Source organism: Fundulus heteroclitus, chromosome 23 (assembly GCF_011125445.2).
Source record: "Fundulus heteroclitus isolate FHET01 chromosome 23, MU-UCD_Fhet_4.1, whole genome shotgun sequence".
NCBI lineage: Eukaryota > Metazoa > Chordata > Actinopteri > Cyprinodontiformes > Fundulidae > Fundulus > Fundulus heteroclitus.
Genome location: NC_046383.1, coordinates 12,022,948 through 12,039,760, shown reverse-complemented (window position 1 = coordinate 12,039,760; position 16,813 = coordinate 12,022,948). Strand labels below are relative to the sequence as shown.

The following is a 16,813-nucleotide window of genomic DNA, read 5'->3' as shown; positions in this document are numbered from 1 at the left end:
TGAGTCAAGAGCACAGTGGACTGTCCAGCATGGCTACATGCTCATCCAGGAGTGGATGTGGCCAAATCTCCAACTTGCCTTTCACAGACAGCTCATCTATGATGCAGGGGTTATGACTGACTACTTCCCGTTTAATTTTCTAGCACTTATGTAAATATTAAAAAAAATTATGTTTTTTAATCATGCATCTCCAACAAGAGAGGCCACATTTCAGTAGCTCCATCTTAAAGTTTGATCTTCATCGCTACATGGTTAAGACTAAAACATATCCTCTGCTGCTCCCATGAGGCCAACATTAAAATGATTCAAGCACGTTGTCGCTTTTAAAAATGGATTTTATTTACAAGAGCCATATTTTACAGAGCAGAAGATTCCTGAAACTGCAGCCAGTTTAAAGCACCATTGTAATGAGATAGACAAATGTTACTCTGTATCCCATAAAGTCAAATGCTTTACATCTTAGAAAAAACGGTAAGATGCAACAACTGCAGAGAAATTTCAGACCCTGCAATTTGGAAGATAGCCAGTCTGGGTTCTTGTACATTGCTCAGTTCTACAAGTCAACGTTGTAGGCAAAGTAGCATTTACAGTCTTATAAAAGTTTGGCATTTTGTCTTAAAATGAACTTATTAAAACATTCTTGATTAGCCAAAAAACCCTGACAAGTCTGGCATGAACATTGTAATTAGTATAAAAATAACCTATAATATATCTAGCACTACTCCAAAAAGAGCAGGGCACAATAGAAAAATGGTGCACATCATTTACAAAAAACACTGACAGGAGGTATATGCAGGGAAAGCCAGAGTCAGTTCAGCATCAGCTTGGTTGGTGCAACGATACAGGAGACTTCCAGGTACCTGGAAGAAGAAGCAGTCAGCTCAGAACACAACCAAAAACCACCACATTAAATTTTGCACCAAATCCAGCCACCTACTTTGAGCCCTTGTACTTCTCCCGGACAGACTGCTGGGCGTGCTGTGCAGCGCCAACATGCAGTCGGTGAAGATCCTCAACGCAGGGCATGAGATCCTCCAGAGTGTAGCCAGTCATCTCCACCAGAGACTTTGGCTGAGGAGAGAAGTAAAAAAAAAAAAAAAAAGAGTAATTTACAGACCAATGGAAGAAAGACTGACAAGCGCCACTGAGGAACGTGGCCAAGAACAAAACTTGTTCCACTGCATTCATTTATTCCACCAACAGGAAATGTCAAGATGATCTGAAAAGAAAGGCTCTCAATTGAAAATGGCTCCATGGACAGGTTGACGGGTACTGGACTAACGGGCACCTTCAGGCTGGCCCATTTGGAGATTGACGTGGGCCCAAGAGGAATGTGGCAAAACGACAATACTTTGGCAATTTATAGATAGTTTGGAGCTGAAATGAAAATACAGATGCAATTTATCAGCTCCAGAAGCATGTTGCACAGGTCCTGATCATGAATCATTTACACTTTCAGTCATGCATGTTGCACATTTTTCCTCACATTGTGTAAATCTGCTGCGGTTGTTTAACTTGCATATTGCACTTTATCAAATCTCCCATTATAACTGCAACAGTTTGCTTCTCTGACAAGTTGTCTCCCACCCCACACACACACATTTTAACTTTAGGCTGTTTATTCTGCTTTAGTGCACATCTGTGTTTTTGCCACCATCACACCCATATTTCCCCCCCATTGTATGACAAAGGCATATTTATCCTAAGCTACACCTGGGAACTTACCCACGAGCTTCCAGTCACCGTGTTGTTGGCCAGGATGTACGCAGCAGCCGCCATCTGTGATGGCAGGTATTTCAGGAAGGGATCCGACTCAACTAGACTGAGCTCCCCCAGGTACTGAACGGGACGACAAACGCAGTTTTACATCGGTTACATACTGCGTTAGATTGCTCAGACAAGTGTGCACCTTAGCTTCTGATACCCACCATGGCAAGGCTTTCCACCTGCTTGTTAACAGCCTGATGGCAGAAGTACTGAGTGAGGAACTGGTTTATGGTGGGAGCCGCCAGATCAAAGGAGAGCACTTTAAGCACCAGATGCTCCATGCGCAACACTTGCTTCTTTGTGTAGGTGTCATCTGTGATGTAGACAAACTCCGCCACTTCAGGAGGGTAGATCTCTTCAAATTTTCTGCAATCAAGCAATAGTCGCTTTAACATCCTTTAATTACAGGGGGCATCATGCTTTTCAGTTACTCCTTTTCACAGTTGGAAAAAAGAAATTCAGCTGTGGCCTAAATAAGTGGAACTGCAAGGCTTTGATCTGGATTTCTTGTTCACCTCCACATTCCCCTTTGACAAAATATAATACATCTACACAGCTCCTGGAAACACTACATTGACTATTTCTGCTTTCCTAGTATACAAGATGTATTTAAGGGCTTAAAAACAATGTAAAACAAAAGTGGATTTTGCAGGGTATGTCCCCCTCACTGTGGGTTGTAAGTGGCAGGTACATACGAAGCAAGCAGCATGGCCGCAGTCCCGACAAGCTGCAGTTTGCCCCTCAGGACAGACATGGAGGACAGGAAGCGGTCGATGTAGTTGACAGCCAGATAAAGGGTCTCGTTCTGGAGCTTGTATTCTTCTCCGACCTCTACTAGCCAGTCCACTAGGATGGCCCTCATGCTGTTCGTGATGTCTGGCTGCTTCTTCATGTAGCCCGCTTTAGGTCTGGTCTTCACCTACAGGACACAAATGCTGTTCAGCCAAAGTCCAAACACCAGAGGCAACAGAACACAGTAGATGTTTCTTACCTCCATTTCTCTGAGGTACGTGTGGATTTCGCTTGCATATTCTGGGACCTCGTTTACATTGATGGGCTTTTCATCCCCCTCAACCACAGACATGTCCATGGGAGACTCTGAACAAAAAGAAACAACTTTACATGATCTGAAGACCTTACATTTGAAGATTTGAAGAAATTACAACCCACCAAAGCTAACATCCATTGCTGCCGGGATGTCGATTGTGGCCAAAGGCCTGCGGAGTCCTGCCACAGCATTGCTGATTGCGAGAGGAGATTCTTCCTCTGTGGGCTTCCCTTGGCTGGTTTCAACCTCGTTAGCTGGAGCCGCTTCAGGCTCATCCACATGGATCTGGAAAGCAGGCTTCCTGGCAGGTAGCCTCTCAAAGCAGCTCTTAGCAAGATCTTCATTTTTAAAAGATAGAGGCTGTGTTGACTCCTGGAAGAAGAGGGGACAGCTGCATCAGGAATCTGAACTGATCATGAGAAAAGTTGGATAAACTCAAGCTGTAGAAGCAACTTTTAACGGAGTTGCACTTTAAGGAAAAACTAAATTTAGTCACTGGCGGCGGGAAGCAACTCTAGCCTACGACACATGTTGCTTTATTCAGGTAATAAGTTAAATCGTTAGGTTGGGCAACCTAAAAAATGGCGGCCAATTGGACAAAGCGCAATCAAAAGCTGAATTAAAATGTTTTAACAAAACTGATGTTTATGCGCTTACAGTGAACCGCTTCACCCGCTTGTGATAATTTTAAAGGATTAATAAGAGTCAGCTGCATTCAGAGCACGCAGCCAGCTGCTAGCTTTAGCCAGCCACACGGTTACCTGCTTTGTGCCGCGCTGGTTCTGGGCTTTGCTCTTCTGGTTGCCCTGCAGGGCTCCTAGAACGGTTCTGTTGGCGACTTGCTTCGGAGGAAGGTTTTCCTGGTTGTCGTTGGCTGCAGCCCGGGGCTTCAGAGAGCCTCTTAGCCTCGTTAGCATGTTCTCCTGGTTGTGATTCGCGCTAGCCGCGCTTCCTGGTCGGTTAGCTGCTGACATTTTTCCGCCTCAAACAACAACAAAAAAGACAATAAAAACTGACCCTGCTCTGTTAGAGCTGCACAAGGGATCTTAAGTCCGAACAGTTACTGTAGAACAGTCGTTCCTAATCAAAACTTAACTGTTGAGATAGCAACAACACGCAGAAGTGAGGCGCTAAATAAAAACAAAACAGACCAAACCAGGAAGCGCATATGTGGCAGGAAGTTTACGAAATAAAAGAAGCTCGCAAAATTGTCATTTTAAGCGGTCAGAAAGCCGTACCGACCTGCAGGCAAAGCAGCGATCCTAGAATCTATTTACAGAGACTCATGAAGAGATACGGCGTTGCCCCATTTCAAGTAGCCCGCGATGATTGAAACGGACCAATCAGGGGCCGCAGAGCGAATCACGTTGTTCTTCTACGGCGGCCGAGACAGCACAATAATGCTTTGATTGCAAATTTAAAACCGGTTCGAAACAAAGATCAAGCTCGAGTGAAAACGTTGAATGGCTAACAACTGTTTCAGTACGGAAAGCACACATAAAAAACATTTAGCTTCAGAGGTGGTTTATTACGGTATTTAGAATTTCGTTGTTAAAAGAGGACGTTGCTGTTGGAAATGAATAAAAGTCAGGGGTAATTTGACAAAAAAAGTGTAAACTCTTACTTTAGCAGGTCCATAAATAATTTATTTTGACTTCATTATTTTATATGCATTCCTTATGAATGGAAATATATCTGACCATTTTTGTGGATACACTCTAAACCACCTAATTAAAATCTTCAAAAATGAACCATCAGTTTTTATTTAAAATGCTTTCTTAAATTGATCTAACTCCCTCTACCTTTAACTTTATATTTCATTGAAAAATCCTATAGGAAATGTTTTTATTTTGAAAATGAATGTTCTGACACTGACAATTTCGCAGGTAGAAGGATTCAGTGCAGTGAACAACTGTGAAATGTCCAAATTAGGTTTTTTTTATATCAGAAATTGCCAAATAATTTTTTACAGAGCTTTACAGTTCATTGCCCATGTTACTCCTTTTCTAGCTGTCAAGTGACATTTTTCACACAATGCTTGTTCATATTTCTGTATTTATGTACAGTATGTATACACACAGCTCACAAATATTAAAGGAACACTGAAAACACATCAGATTTCAACTGGGAAAAAATAATACTTGCCGGATATCCACACCAATATGGAATGGGTAATGTGCAAGGAACCAAAGGATGCCTCATCATTTGATGGAAACAATCAAACCACAGAGAGCTTAATCTGAAGTTGCAGAGAAAGTGAGACAGAAAAACTGATGGAGCAGGCTGGTCCAATTAGCTGAAATATCATTGCAGCAACTCAGATCGGTCCTCAGCTTGTATGGCCCCATGAGCTTGTACGCATGGCTGACAATGTCGGGGCTCCTCATGAGACGAAGGATAGTGTCTTGAGGAATCTCTTCCCAGACTCCCAGAACAACGTTTCAGGCAGCGACATGTTTCCCACAGCTTCTCCAGATCCTTTCACGTTTGTCACATGGGCTAAGAGAGAATCTGCTCTCATCAGTGAAAAGAACAGAACACCAGTGCCAAACCTCCCAATTCCGGTGTTTGCTGACAAAATGTCCAGCCAAGCTCTACGGTACCAGGCAGTGAGCACAGCAACTACAAGGGGATGTCTGGCCCTCAGGTCACCCTCATAAAGTCTGTTTCTAATGGTTTGGTCAGACAATCCTGCCAGGGGCCCAGTGGAAATAACTTGGTAGGGCTATGGCAGTACTCATCCTACTCCTTTTTGCACAAAGGAGCAGGTACTGGTCCTGCTGATGGGCTTAGGAGCTCTGACGGTCCTGTCCAGCTCTCCTAGAGTAACTAAAATCTCCTTCTTGCTCTTGAGACTCTGCTGAGAGACACAGAAAAACTTCTGTGTGTTGATGTGGGAGAGTTAGAGTGCCTGTGTAACCTCTGTAGGGTCCAGGCATCGCCTAATGCTATCCATAGTGACACTGACCTAGTCAAATGCCAGATACTGAAAAGCTGTTCAAAAAATAAAAACAATAATTCAGGAGGAAAAATAATGTCTGCGGCCCCCACTTAGTAAACCATTCCTGGTTTTTTGGGTCGTCTCATTGTTGCCTCTTTATTTAACACAAAACAGCCAACACTGATAAGCAACCCTCATAACACTGAACTAACCACAGCAACGTTCCAGAAGTTGTCCTGATTTGATATCATACTTTTTATTAAAAAGTTTATTTATAATCATAGAAATGACTGTATAAATACTTTTATTAATGACAGATTTGATGTTTTGGGAAACATTTATTAAACAAGTTCCTTTTAAATGATGAAACTGAATTTCTGAATTCTTTTTTGTAACATTTTCACATCATTCATTACATTAAATGACATACATTATTCAATTAAAACAAGCATCACTTCTCAAGTCATATCAAAAATGTAATAAATATTGTATTACTCTGCAATGTAAATATATCTTTAAATAGTTTCTAAATACAGTAAAATAACACAATTTAGACATAAGTTTTGGTCATTATATTTCTGTGCTTGGATTACAAAGACAAAAATAAAACACATTCTGATTTGTCTGTTCATGGCTCATTGAAAAAGTCCAACAGTGAATTTAAGTCATAACTGTCGAGGATGTCCAGCAGCGATGACACTTTTGTTTTCACATTCTGGCCCTTGAACTTGAATTTGTCAATGAAAAGATCCGTGATCATTCCTGCAGGAAAAAAAAAACCACACATTACTGGAATGTAAACGACTTAAAGAATCCAAATTCACTTAAAACAACAGTTTAATCTTTACTCAGTGATTTAAACTTTACCGTAGAGCCTTTCAAGGTGTGCGGGCTGCTTCTTGTACTCCTCCAGAAGATTGGCAGACTCGTCCAAGACGCTGCGATACTCCGGGATCAGGAAATCGGCGTTCCCCTCGTGAACCTGGAGCTCCTAAGAACCACCAAGGACAGGATTATGAACCGGGTCACGCATGAGCACCGACAGAATGTGTTGCCGTTTAACCAAATACGTACTTTGAGAGCATCAATAAGCTGAACTTTCTTCGCCAGCAGCAACTGGTACTCCAGCTTTGGATGGATCATCTGGAGAGTGTGACTAACAGAGTCATCATCTATATCTGGAAGATAATACACAACAGCCATGTTTTTAACCTTCCTAGATAAATACAAAAGACTCATCAGTGGAAAATGAAAGATGAGAAACAGTGGGCCTACCGTATGAAATATTTAGATTGATTTTCTTTTTGGTCGCCTCTTTAGAGAGAACATCTCTGAGAATAGAGATGGTGGAAATATTGTCCGACTTAAAGTGACCCTCCCCTTTGCTGAAAAGAGGAAATCAGGACAGTTAGAAACATTCCCTTGATGATTAAACCAAGGTAAAAATGTAATATATAAAATGCGTAAGTATGTCTTCCCTGTAAGGATGTTGATTCATTTGTTTCATTTTGTTGGAAAACAAATCATAGATATGGCGTAGAACTGTTTGATTTGATCGGATTATTAAATTTAATGGCTTACTTTGGTGTCATATGAAAAAAAATCCTATTTTTTTGTTTCCTACAGAGCAACATATTTACATTTAACATTTATTTTGCCATGGTTTGTACCTTTGAAAGAGTTTTCTTCAACACAAAAACCTTCCCAGTTCAGCTAACGTACAATCTCTTTATCAAAGCTTGAATCCTTTACAGATGTGCCAGAGCTTACCAGTATGTGGCCTCCAGCTGTGTGCCGAGGAACGTGTTATGGAAGTAGAAGGTCACGCTCTCCCCTGCAGGCGTTTTTTCAGGCACCTCTGGCAAACAGAAAACCACCCAGGAGTGAATCTCTGCAAAACTGAACTGCCCCACCAAACTGAGCCGGTTCATTGGCCTGAAACAGAAATGGAGAGAGATCATGGAACTAAACTTCCACATATCGCTGTGGTTTAAATGGGCTGTATCCCAGCATTTTATGCAAATATAACCAGTTAAATTGTTATTGGATGCGCTCAGAAGAAACGATTACCTGTCTGGGTCTATGCTGTGTGTCCGCTGGTGGAGAGAAAGCGGTTTAATCTGATACTGGCGAACCTGGCAGGTCTTAGGCTGCAGCCTGGGCGTGACGTACGCCTGCAGGGTCCCATACTGTCCCTCAATGGATCTCACCTGATTGTGGATGAACACATTATTTATTGGCTGTATCTTATATAAAATAAAAAATAAAACCACCAAGTGGAGAGGGTAAACATTATTTTTTAGGAATCAACCTGGCAGTGACACAAAAGGAAGGAAAAAAGCGACCACGTTTGTGCGGTGTATGGCAAAAAGTATTCATACTGTTAGAATGAGCCTTTTATAAATAATAGTGTTTAAAGTTAGATCTGTCATACGCTGAATAGTTATTAAAAGGGTTTGAATTGATACTAGAAATCTACTGTGTGGCAGCATTCATTTAGTAAGTTATATGATATTTCATGGAAACTTCCTTTGTATTCAAAACAACATTTCTTTCTGTATTAACAATCTTCTCAGAGCTGAGAAACTGCAGGAATGCTCAAAGCATCTCTCTCCCATCACTGGGTCTATTACAACTAGACTCACGCGTGGGACCAACACTCACACACTTTTCTAGTATGTTCCCCTGAACGAATGCGTGCAGAGGCGATCCTGCCCACAGCATTTGCGTAGCACCAATTAGGTTATGTTGCATATCTAAGTCCAGCCTACTGTACGGGGCGCGCTCACCCAAGAAGATAAGTATGTTGTATTCTGATTACAATGCCCTTTCTGCAGATACAGTCCAGCGCTGTACAACATGTGGAAAAATATATCAGACTTTGGAGAATTAGTCTCTGGCTGCTTTCCTCTGACTGCTAACAAAAGAACTGGCTAATAGAAAGAGCTAATTATCCCCCTGGAACTTTATCATATTTTGTCATGTTGTAACAATAAACTGTAATGTGTTTAATTTGGGATTTAATTTCACAGAGCTAAACAAAATTGTTCATAAATGCGAAGTAGATGTTTAACTAATACAATTTTTACCGAATAAAGCATTGAACTCCTTTTACAAGTCATCCAATTAGTAAACACGGTTCCCCTGTGAGTAACTTATTATTCCAGCTGTTGTGTGAAGGCCTGAAAGGTTTGTTAAAGATCATTGGTGAACAAACAGCATCACAGAAAACAAACTAACAATCTGTGGTAAGACTTGACAGATATTTAGAGACGCTCTCCACCCAATCTAATTGGAGCTTGAATTTGTTGCAAAGAAGAGGCTTTCAGCCTGTAGATCTGCAAAGCTACTACAGACATACGACTGCAAAGAGCGACAGATGTTGGTGTTTCAATAGGAAAAAACAAAAAAAAAAGGTGGAGGGTTGACACTTTTGAAAGCCACTGTCCAAACATGAGACTTCCATTAATAGGGAGTTGCAATAAAGACAAACTTACTCGCCTTTACTGAAATTGGGGAAAGTCAGAGTTAAACATAATAGTTACCTTAAGCTCAAGTCTGGTAGTATTGGCTTGACACCTGTATGTGGCCAGCAGGAAGTTTCCATTTGGCTGCTGGAAACAAATATTCAGTCAGGGATCTAAGAGCAGAGCAGGCTTCCATTTTATCTGTGCTTAATGTTTCCACACAGATTGACACAGCTCACCTCTGAGTCGCATTCGCTGAAACTGACGACGGCCGAGTTCTTATCGACGTCCAGCAGGTCTATGGGGACGTCGCTCTGAGAAGAAACGATTACAATTAAAAGTTACAGGCTGCTGCTTCACGTCTGCGACAAGATCACAGGATTAAATGTCCTCCGACTTAAAATAAAGGATCTGAATGGTACCAGCAGTGCTTCACTGCTGCCAATACCTGCAATAGTAGGTTGTCGATGGCCGTCTGCACCTCCAGAGTGAGACTGTAGCTGGCATCGTCCTGGCAGAGCGTGAACTTGTCGTTTATGCTGAAGATGGGAACAGCAGAGACGGCCGTGCTGGACTGGCTGGTCTGTTGGTATTGCTCACGCCCCTGCAGGACTTTAACCTGCAGCTGCTCCAGCTCTGCCCTAAAAGAGGACGACGCCACTGAGAAACCAAATCCGCGCTGACGGTAAAACAAGGGGCTTGTAGAAATGCATCATGCCGCTCATACCTGAGTGCTTCTATTTTACACTGGGTCTCCTTGCTCATCCTGACCTCCTCTCCCTGTACAGCCTCAGCCCTCTGGGGCTCAGTGGTCAGCCCAGTCACCCATCCTAAAAAGGTTGTCAGCATTCAGGGAATCTATTTAACTTAAACGTGGTCTGAACTATTAGAAAAGGTTATTTCTAAAGAAAAATGACACGTTATCTAACCTGTGTAGGTGGCGGTTAAGACCTCCTCGTAAGGCTCTTTCCCCACACAGCCACCTTGGATGGAGGTCACACTCTCCGTCAACACCTGAAAGAAGAAAAAGAAGAAATACCTGCATTAGAGAACCAGCCAGTAACAATAAGTACAGTTGAGTTTGAAGACTGCAAAAAAATAAATAAATCTAGAACAATAAAATATCAGCAGACATAAGTTTGATGCATGTTTTTTTTAAAAAAACAAATCTTTATTTAAAAAGGGACAGTGCATATTCATGAACATATAAATGTAAATATGCCAGAATTAGCCCGAAGGCTACTTTACATTTGTTGTCCCTAGCTAGTCAATAAGACAAAAAGAAAGAAAAAAAAACAACAACCAGACACTAGAAAGAAGACATAAATCAATTAATGAATAACAAAATAATAGAATAAAAGACAGAGGAACATTAACACAGGATAGTCTGACATTAGTGAGATCTGGTTCCCTTTGAGCCATCTTTTATAATTGGTTTTAAATGAACTGAATGTATCAAAGTCTCTTATAACAGCTGGGATGTTGTTCCAAATTTCTGTCCCCTTGACTGAAAACGCCTGTTGACTAAATGTTGTGCGTCTGTGAAGTATTACACAGTCACCTCTAGTAGTGCTGGATTTTAGCTTCATAAACTCTCCCAGAGGTGGTGGAGCGAGTCCATTTAAAAACTTTAATATTGAACAGCCATTTTTAAATTCAAAACTAAGAATATTGTATTTTTGGAGAATTAGACAATGACGAAAGGACAGAGGCTTTCTATCGAATACTTTTAAAGCCTTTTTAAATAGTGATTGTATTGTTTCTAAGAGTATCAAGTTTGTCAATGACCAGTTAGTTTTACAGTATTAAAAATGCAAATAATGAAGAAACATTTTAGCAGCATTTTCTGGCAATGATAACCTGATTTGTCTGAAGTTATGAATATTAAAATGAACAATTCTAGATATATTTTTTAGATGATGTTTTAAAGATAAAGTAGAGTCCAAGGTAACAGCAAGATATTCAATTGTATGTAAACTTTTTAGAGCAGAGTGTTTGTGTCACTGGAAATCAGTCATGGGGTATTTGACACTGGGAGTGAATGTATGCATTAATGCAATGGCTATAAAAAGCTTTAAGTTTCAAAACAGAATTTAAAACGTATTGGCAACCTGCACATTTGGCTGAATGTGTTACAAAACTTGATCACGTGACTTCTGTTGTGGTCAAGCAGCTTTTAACTGTAGTAACTATGTTCTTTATTATTCATAAAAAAAAAAAAAATAGACTGAGTAAAGGCATCTTCATCATGCGGGACAGAAACTCACATGTTCAAAGCGTAGCGCAGGCTCACTGGAGCTGTCAAAGCCATAGACTTCAACTGTCCCATCGTCCCTGCCCACCAGGATGTCGTTCACTCCATCCCCAGTAATGTCATAAGTATCAATGCAAAGAATTCCTGAAGGAAGAAAGAGAGGAGGCTTGAGACGTAGTCCAAACCCACTACCATACAGTCTGCATCAAAATTAGTTTGAAACTCCACCATGGGTAGGGCTGGGATTTTTTTAAAGACAACTTACTTAATAAAATACAATGTACAACATGATATTCCTGTTCAGAAGTTTACATATAACAGTTATAGACATGCATGTTGTTTTGGGGATTTAAATAAAAAAGAAAAGAACTGGGCAAACTAGTTTGAATTTATTAGAATTTTCTCTAATCCACACAAAGTCAAAATATATACAGATTTTAAACTGAACTCCCACATCCCAACTGATGCCTGATTAAATGTCCCTTAGCAAGCTGGGGAGAACCAACAGTAAGGTTCTGCAGAACTCCAGATGAAGACCACTCTTCTTGTTAGAAATGGAAAAGTTCAGATTAGCCATAAACGCATGGCACAGTACGGGAGGACCAGCAGCTCGGGGAAAGATTCAGCAGTCCACCTGCACCTCAATGATGTCCAGATTTTGGACAGATGGGTTGAAAGAGGGGTGAAAGAAGCCATCTTGGTCAAAAGAGAAAAGCCATCACTAAACAGAGGGGGAGGTTTGAGCTTCCAACTCCCCAGTGTTTACAGCTCGGTCCTCCAACACTTTGCAGAATCATCATCATTCAGGTGACCAAGTACTCCACTCACACCCAGCAATGGCTTCTAACGACCCAGGACAGTGACGGGTTGGGTAAATGATTTGCATCTGACTGAGAATGCGCCTAGGATGGGCCTCCATGTCCTTAAAGAGAGCAGCACTCCAGCTACAGAACAAAGACTCCTGGATCGGTGCTGAAAGGTTCAGAAAGAACTGAACGAAAATCTAGTTGCCTCCGATTTAAACCTGTTTGTCTAATATATTCATGCAATTGCACAGTATTTTACATCATCCTGTAAACTGCCTGCTACCTGTCCTGTTGACTTGAATGTCAATTAACTTGAACATTTTGCAGAGATCTGACATAATTCCTCCAAGGGGATGTTTTATCGTACTGTTAAGTCACTGCTATTTGTCTTGATTGACTGGAACGTTTGGATCTTATCAGATGCTGAGGACTGGCTCAACACTTTTAGCTTCTAAGGAAGTTTTGTCAGAGCATTCAGCTTAACCATTATGTCCTGACTTGTGTCTGTGTGTTATGTGTAAATTCTGAGTTAGTGTCTCACCAAAATGTCCCTATGGTTACACAATAACAATAAAGATTATTCATACTTGAGTTGGTAAAATGTTATTATTGTTGATTCCTCCAAAGATACTTCTTGACCAAATGACCGAATGGCCGCATCATCGTCTCATCTGACCACAAACTTTTCTCGAGAATAATTACAATAATAATAATAATTACAATAATTACAACCGGCTTGCCATTTCTGCCAAGAAGGATGGTAAAATACCCAGAAGGTTGTTGATGGTCAGAACGAATGAGTCTGCAACACGCGAAGGGAAACTTATCCAAAAATTACAGCAAAAGTATGTATATACTTGAGCTTGTGTGTATAAATGAAAATCTACATGGATTAGAAAAAATCTACAATAAATCCATCCAAACTATTTCACCTAATTCTTTTTTTTAATCACTGAAGTTTCATGTTGTAAAATAATTCCACCCTGGAAAATGAACGGTTAAAATAAATATTAATATTAATTTTAATAAGACTACCATGGCAATGACGAGTGGATGTTTACTTCTGATCAGCTCTGTGTATAAACTGTACCTCCTTTCTTTTTTTCATTTTCAATCTCCCATCTGGTCACAGCAGCACAGTCCCCAATCTGAACCAGTCCGATTTTTCCATCTGTGGTTCCATAAAGGACTTCCTGTCCTGAAGAAAAAAACAAAAGACATTATGTCGCATCTCGTTCAAGTCAAAATCTTGTAGGTTTACAACTTAAATATACTACAGAAAACAAAGCTCACTTGCCTCCATCTTTATTATAAAGTTCCAGAACAGATGGCGGGCCGGGGACTTCAACATCATAGGCAAGTTCAGATCCCTGAAGTTAAGAGTTATATTGAATCACTGAAGAGAAACCTTAGACTGACGCAAAAGCTTAGAGCAAAACGATAAAAAAAAACAATCATTGATTTAAATGCGGCGCTTGAATGTAAATAACCTAAATAAACTGGAAGCATTTAGAGCAACATTTTCTCCCCCACTGTATGACAAACAACAAATGATATGCAAGTATCCAGCTAGATAGTTACCTGTAAGACTCTGAGAACTCGATCTTGGCAAGCCAACACAGGGACGAGGTGAGGAAGCTTTTCTGAGGATAAACATGTGATGTCATTAATTTTGTCTCCAGACAGGAAGTAGTCCTGGTCCTTGCAGTCACAGTAGTGGTTGTAGATGTAACTCGCACACACAAACAGGTCAGCGCCGGAGACGTGCCTGGAAATAACATTCCCATTAGCGTTCACATACAGTAAGTTAAAGTCACAAAGTACTGTAAAAGTCAGGGAAATGGAGCACGAAGCAGTAAAGGGAGGAGATTCCTACATGGCGTTAATGCTCTCCGTGAGGTTGGCCTCAAAGGTGAGGAACTGTTTGCCTTTCTTAGTAAATCCTCGAACCTGAGAACCAGAACAGACAAAGATCTTCTCCTGGGGAGTTCCTGCAGCTCCTCCGAGGTCCATTCTGGCTATCTTTGGTCCAGGGAGTGTCTTAAACACAGGCTGAAACAGACAGTCGTTTCTCTTTACAGTGAAAACGTCACTTCTGAATGCTGCAACAGCTGGATCATAAGTCTAAAACTTAAACTCACGACGGCTTCTCCCTTCTTCATCCCAAAACATGTGATTACACCATCCTGATCAGCTATGGCAACCTGAACAAGACACAAAGAAGAGCAAGAAAACAAACTTGATTCCATTTAAAGAACCACATTTTCAGCCATAAAGATCTGACTGAGTGGTGATCTGAGGTCCATTTCCAGAGCACATTTCAGAGGCTTCTACTAAAGTTGATTTAAAACATAAATCAGCACAGTAAACAAAAGTTGTTTCTGTGTGAGGAAGTTTGCTAGTTAAATTACTTAGCTTCTAACTATGAATAACTCAGACATAACAGTTTCCAAAATTCAAGAGAATGTGTCCATACTTCACAGAACCTAGACAATTTAGATTTCAAAGTATGATCCAAGCAGCCTGTCACACACAAAAATACACTCTGTTCTAATTAAATCTGTTTAATCTATGAACAAACACAGAAGATGGCAGTTTGATATGCCATACCAGTGAGGTAATTACTTAAGAGCTTTCAGCAGAAAACCATACATGCAGGAAATTGATTGAACTATATACTGTCTGAGGTATTACTGTACTTCCCTTATTCATTGTAGATATTCTATATTATGTATTATTATATACTGTATTAATAGTTTTTATATTGCAACGTGTTGTGTCATTTAATTCATGTCAAATTTTCTTAAGGACGAACTACATAATGTCAAAACTGAAGAGAAAGCACGAAAACAGCTAATGTTCAAATAAACATTTTAAAAACAGGACTAACACTTATTTTAAATAATTAAAATACAAGCTTCTTAGAAGCAAACTAGACCTTTTCAACAAAAAAAGAAATCCCTTCTTAGGAATAAAATTTAAATTTGGTCACGTTTAGAGGGAAATCAACAGCGTCTATTTACATTAGGCGGTGGTTTTTAGCAGTACCTTTTGGGTTGCCTTTTTCCCCAACGCTGGAAGCAACCTCATCGTTTTCTGGGATGTCACACCAACCTGAGAGCAGAGCACGCATGCAAAAATAATGCAAAACAAAATGTATCCATTTCAGTTCAGCAGCAACTAAAACGGCTCGACAAACACAGCGTTTAATGAATGATTACCTGCGTATAATCAACTCTGTGTAGGTGGAGCTCCATCTTCTTTTAATATTTAAAAAAAAAAAAATTGAGATAATATTCAAACTATGTTTTCCGACCAAGGAGAAAAAAAATCCAATTGACTCCTAAACGTTGTTCAGATTTTTTTTTTCTTTCAAGCTAAATAACGAAAGAACGACGAAGGCAGTCAAGGCTGGGATTACTTGCAGCGAAGAGATTAGCTCGACGTGCTAACGTTAGCTAGCAAGCTAATTGGCTAACGCGATTAAATGAGCCGCCAGCTGTCGGTCAGTGAGCGCAGATCAACCCTGAGCTCCGAACGAGTAGCAGTGGGCAACCGAAGTCAAACATGATCTCTGTCTGCCATAAATGTCTGTCTAGACTCAGTGAAACGACAATGTTGAGGATATTAATCACGGCACACCATGTAATCAAACTGACGTTGCCAGGCAACATCGACTTCCTGTTTTCCCAAACTGCGATTTCATTGGATTAAAGCAGAACTGAGAGGTTGACGCCGCATGCTGATTGGCTGTAAAGCAAGGCAAGGCAAATTTATTTGTCTGGTAGCAACATTTCACTACAAGGGCAATGCAAAGTGCTTTACATGATTAAAAAATAGGAAAATAAAAACAGAATAAAAGCAAGTCGGAATAAAATGTAGAAAAATGTAAACAAAATAAAACATGGGAAATGGTAACTATCGATGATTTTAAAAACAGACTACCGACAAACTTAAACCAATGATGTTTCAGTTAACGGGTTAACTACAACCAGGGGCGTTGTAAAGGGGGGAAAGTTAGGACAAATCTAGGGCTCCTGACTGGCAGGGGCCCCCAAAAAGGAAATGTACATATATAATTCTTGGCAGCACTTCTAACTACAAAAAACAAAGGCAATCCTAAATAACGAAAGAACCTGAGTTATTTAAAATAACTCAGGCTTTCAGCACTTTTACAGTTGTTGGCTTCTTACGTTTTCAGACGTGTGGAATCTTGAGCTGAATCTATAGAAGTTTTTGACTCCAACCACAAAATGTAAATGGATTTACAGTCCAGTGGAAAAATCAAAATGTAATTTTTAGTAATTCCGTTTAAAAATTAAAATACATATATGATTTGGTGAGTGAAAAGCTAAAGTCTCTTTTCAATGCAGAACATTACATAAAGCTAATATAAGAAAAAAGTGTTAAATACAGAAGGTCTTAAATCCTATAAAATCATGAAGAAGACAACTGTAGGTTGTCCAGCAGACAATCTCTGCCCTATACAAGGAGGGTGGAAAGGCAATTTTGGAGGTTTAAAGAAGCCAG

General features: G+C 40.3%; 2 protein-coding genes across 4 annotated transcripts; both read right to left on the bottom strand.

Moving 5' to 3' along the window:
• Nucleotides 1-317: 317 nt before the first annotated feature.
• Nucleotides 318-4,173, bottom strand: LOC118556238 (cyclin-A2-like). 2 transcript variants are annotated; one of them, XM_036127433.1, is made up of 9 exons: nt 4,058-4,173; nt 3,577-3,797; nt 2,938-3,187; nt 2,759-2,865; nt 2,463-2,686; nt 1,929-2,133; nt 1,726-1,839; nt 938-1,071; nt 318-860 (listed from the first exon to the last, which is right to left on the bottom strand). In XM_036127433.1, the coding sequence occupies exons 2-9, from the start codon at nt 3,787-3,789 to the stop codon at nt 809-811; spliced, it is 1,299 nt and encodes a 432-aa protein (XP_035983326.1). In that variant the 5' UTR covers nt 3,790-3,797; nt 4,058-4,173; the 3' UTR covers nt 318-808. The 2 variants fall into 2 exon arrangements, with proteins under 2 accessions (XP_035983326.1, XP_035983327.1); XM_036127434.1 differs by having other exon boundaries at nt 2,463-2,683; nt 2,756-2,865; nt 3,577-4,134.
• A 1,870-nt stretch (nt 4,174-6,043) lies between these two features.
• LOC118557461 (Bardet-Biedl syndrome 7 protein-like) lies at nt 6,044-15,969 on the bottom strand. Of its 2 annotated transcripts, none has more exons than XM_036127519.1 (19): nt 15,505-15,969; nt 15,332-15,397; nt 14,425-14,487; nt 14,160-14,335; nt 13,865-14,051; nt 13,581-13,653; nt 13,374-13,481; nt 11,491-11,621; nt 10,153-10,237; nt 9,951-10,053; nt 9,672-9,864; nt 9,463-9,537; nt 9,302-9,370; nt 7,827-7,966; nt 7,527-7,691; nt 7,032-7,141; nt 6,831-6,934; nt 6,624-6,747; nt 6,044-6,518 (listed from the first exon to the last, which is right to left on the bottom strand). In XM_036127519.1, the coding sequence occupies exons 1-19, from the start codon at nt 15,538-15,540 to the stop codon at nt 6,385-6,387; spliced, it is 2,142 nt and encodes a 713-aa protein (XP_035983412.1). In that variant the 5' UTR covers nt 15,541-15,969; the 3' UTR covers nt 6,044-6,384. The 2 variants fall into 2 exon arrangements, with proteins under 2 accessions (XP_035983412.1, XP_035983413.1); XM_036127520.1 differs by having other exon boundaries at nt 9,302-9,367.
• Between the last annotated feature and the right edge of the window lie 844 nt (nt 15,970-16,813).

Excerpts from the sequence above, each read along its gene's own strand:
- LOC118557461 (XM_036127519.1), bottom strand. The coding sequence starts at position 15,540 with ATGGAGCTCCACCTACACAGAGTTGATTATACGCAG. Across the intron at positions 11,622-13,373 it reads AAATGAAAAAAAGAAAGGAG|GAATTCTTTGCATTGATACT; the intron begins GTACAGTTTATA and ends TTCTTCCTTCAG. Across the intron at positions 7,142-7,526 it reads CAGCTGGAGGCCACATACTG|CAAAGGGGAGGGTCACTTTA; the intron begins GTAAGCTCTGGC and ends TCCTCTTTTCAG.
- LOC118556238 (XM_036127433.1), bottom strand. The coding sequence starts at position 3,789 with ATGTCAGCAGCTAACCGACCAGGAAGCGCGGCTAGCGCGAATCACAAC. Across the intron at positions 2,866-2,937 it reads AGCAATGGATGTTAGCTTTG|AGTCTCCCATGGACATGTCT; the intron begins GTGGGTTGTAAT and ends CTTTTTGTTCAG. Across the intron at positions 1,840-1,928 it reads AGGTGGAAAGCCTTGCCATG|TACCTGGGGGAGCTCAGTCT; the intron begins GTGGGTATCAGA and ends CGTCCCGTTCAG.